General features: G+C 48.2%; 1 protein-coding gene across 1 annotated transcript; it reads left to right on the top strand.

Annotated features, from left to right (window-relative positions):
- The first annotated feature begins 395 nt into the window (after nt 1-395).
- LOC126495112 (ubiquitin carboxyl-terminal hydrolase 42-like) lies at nt 396-8040 on the top strand. The gene is made up of 4 exons (XM_050132713.1): nt 396-512; nt 859-927; nt 6881-7333; nt 7850-8040. The coding sequence occupies exons 2-4, from the start codon at nt 876-878 to the stop codon at nt 8038-8040; spliced, it is 696 nt and encodes a 231-aa protein (XP_049988670.1). The 5' UTR covers nt 396-512; nt 859-875.
- The last annotated feature ends 1239 nt before the right edge of the window (nt 8041-9279 follow it).

Raw genomic sequence — 9279 nt, forward strand, 5'->3', positions numbered from 1 at the left:
GGCATGAGTCAGGATCCTTCTTCTCTCTCCCCTTTCTTCCTTTTCTCACTTTAGCCTGGCACACCTGGCAAACCCTTCCTCTTTCAGCCTACACATCCCTCCTTGGGTCACTCCCAGCTGATTGGGTCCACCCTGTAACCCCTGGCACCCCCTTGCCTGTACTTAACTTACTTAAGTTTAAGAGGATGATTTGATTAACCCACCCACCCAGCATTTACCTCTATGAATGATTTCATCTGGAAGGGCCTGATTGATGGACTGAAGAGGGACCCAATGAGCCCGGAGAATCAAGCCTAGCCCCACCCAGAAGGCTTTGCCTGCTCCTGGTACCCTATAAGAGCAGATGATCTTCAAGCAGAAAGCCTGAGACCTCTGAGGACAGAGGTAACCTTGACCTCAGTCTCTGACACATCCAGCCAACACTGCCTTTTCCAGAAGGGTCGCCAAGACTTCCAGGCAATTCAGTTTCTCAGACTCAGTGCCAGCTCAAGGATCTCACAGCAGCAGGCCAGGTGTGCATCTCAGGCAGGGAAGGGTTTACCCTACATCGGATGAGGATAGAATCCGGGTGCAGAACTCTGCTCCCCAGCTTGTCCCAGCCCTATTTCCCCCTCTCCCCTCCCAGGAGATGGCCTCCCTCCTCCTGGCTAATGTTACTGTCACTTCGCTACAAGTCAACCATCATCTCTAAAATCCCGGGAGATGGTTTAGGGATCAAAGACCACCGGGTGTACATGCCTTCTGCAGTACGCTGAGCCCAGGGCTGGCAGCTCTGTCACACCTGGTGGCAGTGTTCTCCCCAGGGACTGACTGTGTGCCTTCATCTCCTTGACCGTGTCTCTCCCACTCCTCATGCAGAATCTGGAGGCGATTTCATGGAGAAAGACCAACCTCCGAGACGGCATCACTGTGAGACATCCGACCAAGGTATTGTTGACACCCATCACTACTTTGAACTATTGTCCCAGGTTTTACTCGTCTTTGGGTGTTTTACAACTTAGACATCCATATGGGGTTTACTGTGAAACACAGCATCTCCCCTTCTCAGTTTCCCACACCCCAGAGTCAAGCATGGTTTAAAAAAAATTGGGGGTGGGCTTCTGCATGTACCACACAGCATGTGTAGAAGTCAGAGGACAGCCTGAGGCTGCTGGCTCTTTCCTTCCGCCATGGGGATGCCAGGATCATGCTCTTGTTATCAGGCTCGGTGAAAAGTAACTTCATCTGCGGAGCCCTCACACCTGTGCTGCGTGAAGGGCTTCTTCTGAGGTCTGTTTCCACTCACTTTGGAGACTAGGCCTCACTCTAGCCAAAGCTAGTTTGGAGTTTGAACTTGGGGTTGTAGTCCTGCCTCCATCTCCCCAATGCTGGGGTTAGGGTGTGTGTTACCATTACTATCTTACTATCGAGGTTGCAGCTAGGATCTCTGTATGCCAAGAAAGCCCTCTACAGTTGAGCCACACCCCCCGGTCTGCAGTCCTATTCATTAAGTAATTTCATCGTAGACTTTGGTCATCGACTCTCTGGAGACTAATACATAGCTCCATATCACAGTTACATCGTCATTACCCTGCCCACCCACGCCTGCCCCACCCCAGCTCTAGAGCCCTGTGGGGTAGCAGAGTCCCTTTCCCCTCTTGTAGAGCTTGTGTTCTTTGGTGCTTACTGGGTCATTACAAGCTTATCTGCATCCATCCTCAACACTTTCCCTGGAGGTTTGAATTAAAGCACAGCCGAGCCCTGCAGCTTTCCAATGGTACCTCTTCAAAGCTGGCTCCAAACTGGACGAGCCGAGCTATACCAGCTTCCCAGGTGCACTCTGGGGTCGCCTTCACCACACCTTTGCCCCCCACTTTCTCCTTTGGGATGTTAACATATTCCTTTCCCATATCATTTTTATTTTATTTTATTTTTTTAGTATTTTTTCTGTCCACCAGTCTTTTATTAAAAAAAATGTTTTAAAAGGAATTTATTTAGCCAGGTTTGGTAGCATATGCCTGTAATCCCAGCACAGGGAAGGTGGAGCCAGGAGAAGGGCTGAAAGTTCAAGGCTGGTGAAGATGGCCTACATGGTGAAACGTGGGCTTAAGAAAATGTGAGTGAGGTTATTTCACAACCTGTACATCTGAAAATGCTTTTACTGTACTGGCCTCGATTTCTGGGGCTAGTTTGGCTAGGTATTGAATTTAGGTTGGAAATTAATTTCCTTCAAAATGTTGGAGATGTTTTCTGTTATCTTCCAAATTCTAATGTTGCTTCTGAGATTTTGTTCTAGCCCCGCCCCTTTTAGAATATGATCAATGCCCTGAAATTTTGTGTTATTATACCTTGGTGATAATATGCCTCTGATATTCATATTCTTTATTTCCTCTCTTTTGTTATTTTGGGGTTTTGCTTTTTCTGGGGAGATTTCCTCAATGTCTTCCAAGATTTCCATGGAGATTTTAATTTCTGCTTTCCTAATTTTAATTTCAAAAAAGCTTTTTTTTCCCCCTGGACGTTCTTTGCAAAAGTATCCTGTAATTGATTCACAGGTATAATTTATTCTCCTGTGTCTGAAGGTATTAATTATAGATTGGGGGAGGTTTCATCTATGGCATCTTTTCCTGTTTGGTTGACTTGCTTCTGATCTCATGCCTGGTTGTGTCTCTCTGTGCTGGTCCCCAGTTGCTGCTCAGACTGAGCCCTCGGGTAGGGTTTGCTCTCTGTGGGGTACCCTGAATTTAAGTGGTTGGGTTACCAAGTGGGGAGCCCCAGATGTGATCGTTGAAGAACTTTGAGTCTCATTTTCAGAGGGAAAAGTCTTCAGATGGTCTTTAGTGTCATGTCTACTGGGGACAAAAATCTCCTCAGATAATGTCTGGTTCTTGACTTCCTATCCCATTCCTGTAGCCAGTCTTTTGTCTACACAAAGACTTTAGGAAAATTTAAGGTTTTCTATTTTTTTCCTTTTTGAGGAGTTGATAGAGCAGGATGTCACTAAGTAGCAGTGGCAGGAGGGCCTTGAAACCCACAGATCTGCCTGCCTCTGCTTCCCCAGTTTCTGTAATAAAAAGTGTGCACCACCATGCCAGATCCCTATGTAGATTTATGTGTGTGTGTGTGAGAGAGAGAGACAGAGAGAGAGAGACAGAGAGAGAGACACACAGAGGGAGAGACACACAGAGGGAGAGACACACAGAGGGAGAGACACACAGAGGGAGAGACACACAGAGGGAGACACAGAGAGAGAGACACACAGAGAGACAGACAGAGAGACACAGAGACAAGAGAGACAGGAGACAGAGAGAGACAGACAGACACAGACAGAGTGACGACAGACAAACAGACAGAGAGACAGAGAGAGACAGACAGAGAGATAGACACACAGAGAGAGACAGACAGACAGAGACAGACAGACAGACAGACAGAAACTGGGGGAGAGAGAGACAGACGACAGAGAGAGAATACTAGAGATGGAAACAGGAACCTTGCACTTACTACACAAGTGCTCTACTACTGAGCTATGACTTCAGCCCATTTTTATTTATTTATTTTAGCTACATTTCCTGTTGAAGTTACCCAGGGTGACCTTGAATTTACTTTGTAGTCTAGGCAGGCCTTAGACTTGCGATCCTCCTGCCTCAACCTCCTGAGTCACAAGCCAACAACCCTAGTCTTTATCAGTGTAACTGCCTCTGCTCTGGTAGACCAAGAACTTACACCTGGGTGGTTTTCTAGAGAGAATTTAACACCTGACGGTTTCTACTGAAGTCTCCTAAACTGCTTCTTCGTACACTGGCCTTTGTTTTTTCAGTCTTTTCAGTCAGTTTGTCTTTTCTGCAGCCTGAGATTATTTCACTTGCCTACTCAGCATCTCAGACGCAAACGTTTGTTTTTCTCCTGTTGTGAACTGAATTGCTGGTGGTTTCTTTTCTTTAAACATTTATTTTTTTGGGGCCGGAGAGATGGCTCAGTGGTTAAGAGCATTGCCTGCTCTTCCAAAGGTCCTGAGTTCAATTCCCGGCAACCACATGGTGGCTCACAACCATCTGTAATGAGGTCTGGTGCCCTCTTCTGGCCTGCAGACATACACACAGACAGAATATTGTATACATAACAAATAAATAATATTTAAAAAAAACATTTATTTTTATTTTTTAATCATGTGTATGTGTCTGTGTGAGTGTACGACATGGATAGAGGTGCCCCTGGATGTAGAATGTTTATGAGCCACAGACGAGGGGGCTAGGAGTCAAATTCAGGTGCCCTGGGAGAATGAACTGCTAAGCCCTCTCTCCAGCCCCCTGTCTCTGAGTGCTCTTGGTTGCACATCTTCACAGTGAGCTTTAAGTGCTCTTTTGAGTTTCTGGGGTTCATCAGCTCAGACATCAGTCTCCCCACTCCAACTCCAGGGGTTACACTAAGCCAATAAAGGGGAAGATGGCTCACACAGTATCATGAAATTGGAAGGGGTGCTCCCATCCCTGGTGTCTTCACCCACCACTCTGGTGTCTGGGCATTGTGCCCTGCAGGTCACCAACTCCCCAGACCTCCATCTCCGCCACAACTGTGGTCCCCAGGCTAATTCTGTGTCTGAAATGAGCTGAGACTGGCTTTGAAAAGGTGATGCAGGAGACACTGGAAGGTCATGGGTCAAAAGGGTTTTCACCTGTGATGTCCACTGTGCGTCCCCAGACAGCTCTTGAAGCCCTCAGGGTGTGTGTTCCGTGTCCCCTTCCCATTTCCCTTGTCCCTGACTAGAAGTGGGGTCAGCGAGACTGTCAATAGGACTGTTAACAAGCTACAAAGCACAAGGCCTTCCCAGCGAGCTCTTGCCATGTCCCTCCCTCCCTGTGGACGCTCTGCAGACAGACCCCAGATAATTCACAAAGGTCTGAAGTTCCTTTTTCTAACCACAAAGTGGGGAAGACTTCACTCGTGAGGTGAACTGCTCTTTGGCTGTCTTTAATGTCTGTGGCCTGTCCATAGCAGCACCTGGGCATGAGTTCTGTGGTAGTGGTTGCTTCTGACGGGCATGTGTGTCCTGCTCCCTCTAGCACGACTGGGCCAGCCTCATGGGAATCCCAGCGCAGTCCTTCTCCAGCTGCTCTCTCTGTGTCTCCTCCTCTCTCACACCTCCCACCCCACTCTGCCCTGAACCCCTCTGTAATTCTCAGGGAGAGCCTTTCCACAGCCGACCCAGGGGACTTTACCTGTTCAGCTCGCGTTGCTGCTCAGGACTCCATAGGTACTTCCTGTTAGGAGGGCATTGCTTCCCAATAGGCGGGGACTGCTTTCCATTTGGTGGGCACTACTCTCAGGCTCTGGACACTCTTCATTGTGGGTCACACATGTCCACCTAAGCTCTCCCTCTCTGCTCGGTCTGGAAAGAGCCTTTGCTCTGGTTTCCCCATAGGATGGTAACATGCACCTTTGGCTCCTCTTAGAGGCTACCCTTGTATCTCCTTCCAGCCATGGGGATCATGGACTACAGCAGGGTGGATGACCCCCCTCCCCAAGAAACAGGCCTTCATGGAGCTCCAGGTTGCAGAGTTATCGGATGTCCTTATATCTCAGTTACAAACCCAATATTGAACAAATATTCTCACCTTAGCTCTACCCTGGAGACTGGGATCCTCAATCCTGCCTCTCCCCAGTGCCTGCAGTCCACTTTGAACTGCCCTTGGTGGTAACAGGGTGCCTCCGCCATCTCTGTTCCCAATACCTTTCCTTGAACTTGCCTTCTGGCACTGCCCTGTCTCCTGCGTGCCTGCTTCCCTCTGACCTCCTTTCTGAAGCCCACCTAAGGATGCTGCTCCTCCATCAGCATCTTCAATGTCTCCCTCTAATCTCCCGATAGCAAAACTTACTTTTCTTAAGGCTGCCTCTTTAAGAATTGCCACTTCCCTGATGAGCGACTGTCTTAGAGTATCTATTGCTGTGAAGAGACACCATGACCACAGCAACTCTTATAAAGAAGAACATTCAATTGGGGCTGGCTTACAGGTTCAGAGGTTCAATTCATTGCTACCATGGCGAGAAGCAAGGTGGCACACAGAAACGCAGGAGAAGGAGCCCGGAGTTCTACATCTGAATTGGTAGGCAGCAGGAAGAGAGAGTGAGCCACTGGGCCTAGCTTGAGCTTCTGAAACCTGCCTATCTGGTGACATACTTTCTCCAATAATGCCACACCTACTCCAGGGCCACACGTCCTAATCCTTACAAATAATGTGACTCCTTATGTACCTATGGGAGCCATTTTATTCATATGACCACAGTAACCCTACTGCCTTTCCCAGCTCTTTGCATTCTGGAGAGCCCTTAGCCTCTCCCAGGGGAGTTGAGGGCAACCACTCAACTGTCTTTTTGTTTTGTTTTGTTTTGTTTTTGACTTCTAGGCCTGTGCCTATTCAATCCTCTTACCATGGTAATATAGCTCATGTTACCTTCTTCCAGCCATCCTGGTGTATAGTTGAGGAGGCTTTTCTGACCTAGCACCAGTCTAGACACCTTGCCTGTAGTAACAATAATCAAGGGTTCTTAAAACAAGGAAATGGGTCCAGAGGCATGAACTAAATCCTGAGCCTTCCAAGTTCAGAGGAGTTACTCTATGATGTGCTGATCTGCCACGTCCCACTGAGCAACAGCCTCAGTGGTGTGTGTGTGTGTGTGTGTGTGTGTGTGTGTGTGTGTGTGTGTGCGTGCTTTTGAGTGTGTACATGAAGATTCCTCCTTCTGAAGTTTAAACTTATAGGGAAGAGACACCTTGTCAAGCTCAGTTTCCCTATTGGATTTCATTCTCAGTTTATCTACCAATAAAATGGAGCTGTTATGTCCTAACCACAGGTTGTCAGGGGAGCCTGGACAAGACCTGCTCTCACTGTCTGTTTCTCTCCAGACTCAGATGAGCGACCCAGAGAGCAAAGCCGTCCTGGTGAGGAGTCCAAAGACTCTGTGGAAGAAGATGCACCTAAATGGCCAAGCCAACCTGCCAAACCCACTGCTTATGTGAAACCCATGAAGCGTGAGACCTCTGAACTTGCAGAACATCATGCTAGGAGAAGCGACCAAGCTGCAGAACATCATGCTAGGAGAAGCGACCAAGCTGCAGAACATCATGCTAGGAGAAGCGACCAAGCTGCAGAAGGTCATGCAAGGAGAAACGACCAAGCTGCAGAAGGTCATGCAAGGAGAAACGACCAAGCTGCAGAACATCATGCAAGGAGAAATGACCAAGCTGCAGAACATCATGCTAGGAGAAATGACCAAGTTGCAGAAGGTCATGCTAGGAGAAGCAACCAAGCTGCAGAACATCATGCAAGGAGAAGCGACCAAGCTGCAGAAGGTCATGGTAGGAGAAGCGACCAAGCTGCAGAACATCATGCAAGGAGAAATGACCAAGCTGCAGAAGGTCATGGTAGGAGAAGCGACCAAGCTGCAGAACATCATGCTTGGAGAAATGACCAAGCTGTAGAACGTCATGCAAGGAGAAATGACAAAGCTGTAGAACGTCATGCTAGGAGAAATGACCAAGCTGCAGAACATCATGCTAGGAGAAGCAACCACGCTGCAGAACGTTATGCTAGGAGAAGCAACCAAGCTGCAGAACGTTATGCTTGGAGAAATTACCAAGCTGCAGAACGTCATGCTTGGAGAAATGACCAAGCTGTAGAACGTTATGCTAGGAGAAATTACCAAGTGCAAAGAGCTTACTCAGAGAGACAGAGACAGAGGACAGAAAGATATGAACCCTTGCAGGCTGCCTTCCAGGGGTGGCTGGAAACATACTTGTATGGCTACAGAGGACCATACATGTACACCCAGAATGAGCTGCGCTTGTACACTCCTTTCATTCTAATACGTCCAGTGTTTGTGCAGATGGTCCAGCAGCCACCCATGGTTTACAGGTACTGGGCTGGAATGGAGTACTGGACCGCTGTCTCCTACCCCTGCCGGGTCTTCATTCCCCTGGCCAGGCCGGGCTTGTACTTTGTGCAGCCCTCTTTTATGATCTATGTGTTCAGGACCCCCAGGTCCCTCACCTACAATGCTCAGTGACCGGTGTCACCCAGTGTCAGTCTTCCCCACAGAATAGTTCACAGAAGACAAGGTTTAGGGTTACAGCTCATCACCGCGTAACGTCAGGGCACCAGGCACTCGAAACAACTGGTCACATCCTACCTGAAATCAGAAGCGTGAATGCATTCTAGGCTCCCAGATTCAGTCAAATTGACAGGTAACACTAACCATAGGACTTCTCTTCCCACCTGGGATTTAATTTACACACGCACACACACACACACACACACACACACACACACACCTTGATCACACTCTTCCTAGACCCCCTTAACACTTCCCCTTGCCAATTCCCCCTCTCTATTTAAAAAAAAAAAAAAATCTGCTGTGCAGCCTGCCAGTGCCTGAGTGTGGGGATCATCTACTGGAGTACGGGCAATCTACTGCAGAAAATGGTTCTTCTCCCCTAGCAACCATCAACCAATAGCTCCTCAGCTGAGGGTGGAGCCTCAGGAGCTCCTTTCCATCCAGGCTGCAATGGTGACTAGCTTGATCTTGCAGCCCAAGACTTTCCCAGAAATGTAATACCCTCAGAGAAATTGATGCTGTACCCATGAAATCATGTGTGTGTGTATACAAAAGAGGCAAGGATAGACCTCAGATGGAAAATGGCTGCTGGGATGCAAGATTACAGATTTGAATCATCAATGGATTGGACTATTGTAATACTCTCGGGAAAGGCAGCCCTGAACTGGAGCAAAAGGGAACTGGGAAGTTAACAAACAGCTCTAGAAGCAAAGCCAGCCATGCCAGAGCCAGAGCGGATGAGAGAATAAGGCCATTGTTCTCTGAAGCAGAAGGCTATCCTAATGTAGAACCCTTGCCAGTACTGGGGCAACAATAGCACTGGGTCCTGAGACTTTTTTATTATGTCATTTTATTGAGTGCATGTGTGTGGACACCTGTGTGTCATAGCATGCCTATGGCGGTCAGAGGACAACTTGTAGAGTCAGCTCTCTTACGCTGTGCAGACCCGAGGCTTGAACCCAGACTTGACAAGAGTGCTTGTGCCCGCTGCATCATCTCTCCAGTCTGAGAACCCAGGTGAGGTGAAAGGAAACCGATTGAGGAATGAGTGAATCAAAGGCAGCTGGATAAATCAGACAGAAGGCACGGGGATGTATGGGAGGGAACAGGGAGAGAGCAAGCCATATTTAAAACTTTTAAGAGGCTGGGTACTGGTGGGACACGCCTTTAATCCCACAATTTTGGAGGCCA

Source organism: Alexandromys fortis, unplaced genomic scaffold (assembly GCF_014885135.2).
Source record: "Alexandromys fortis isolate MF-2015 unplaced genomic scaffold, M_Fortis_MF-2015_v1.1 scaffold_437, whole genome shotgun sequence".
Classification (NCBI taxonomy): domain Eukaryota; kingdom Metazoa; phylum Chordata; class Mammalia; order Rodentia; family Cricetidae; genus Alexandromys; species Alexandromys fortis.

What these genes read in the sequence shown, in the direction of transcription:
- LOC126495112 (XM_050132713.1), top strand. Translation starts at nt 876, where the DNA reads ATGGAGAAAGACCAACCTCCGAGACGGCATCACTGTGAGACATCCGAC. An exon ending in CTGTGAGACATCCGACCAAG is followed by an intron (nt 928 to 6,880) that starts GTATTGTTGACA and finishes GTTTCTCTCCAG; the next exon opens with ACTCAGATGAGCGACCCAGA. An exon ending in CCAAGCTGCAGAAGGTCATG is followed by an intron (nt 7,334 to 7,849) that starts GTAGGAGAAGCG and finishes TAATACGTCCAG; the next exon opens with TGTTTGTGCAGATGGTCCAG.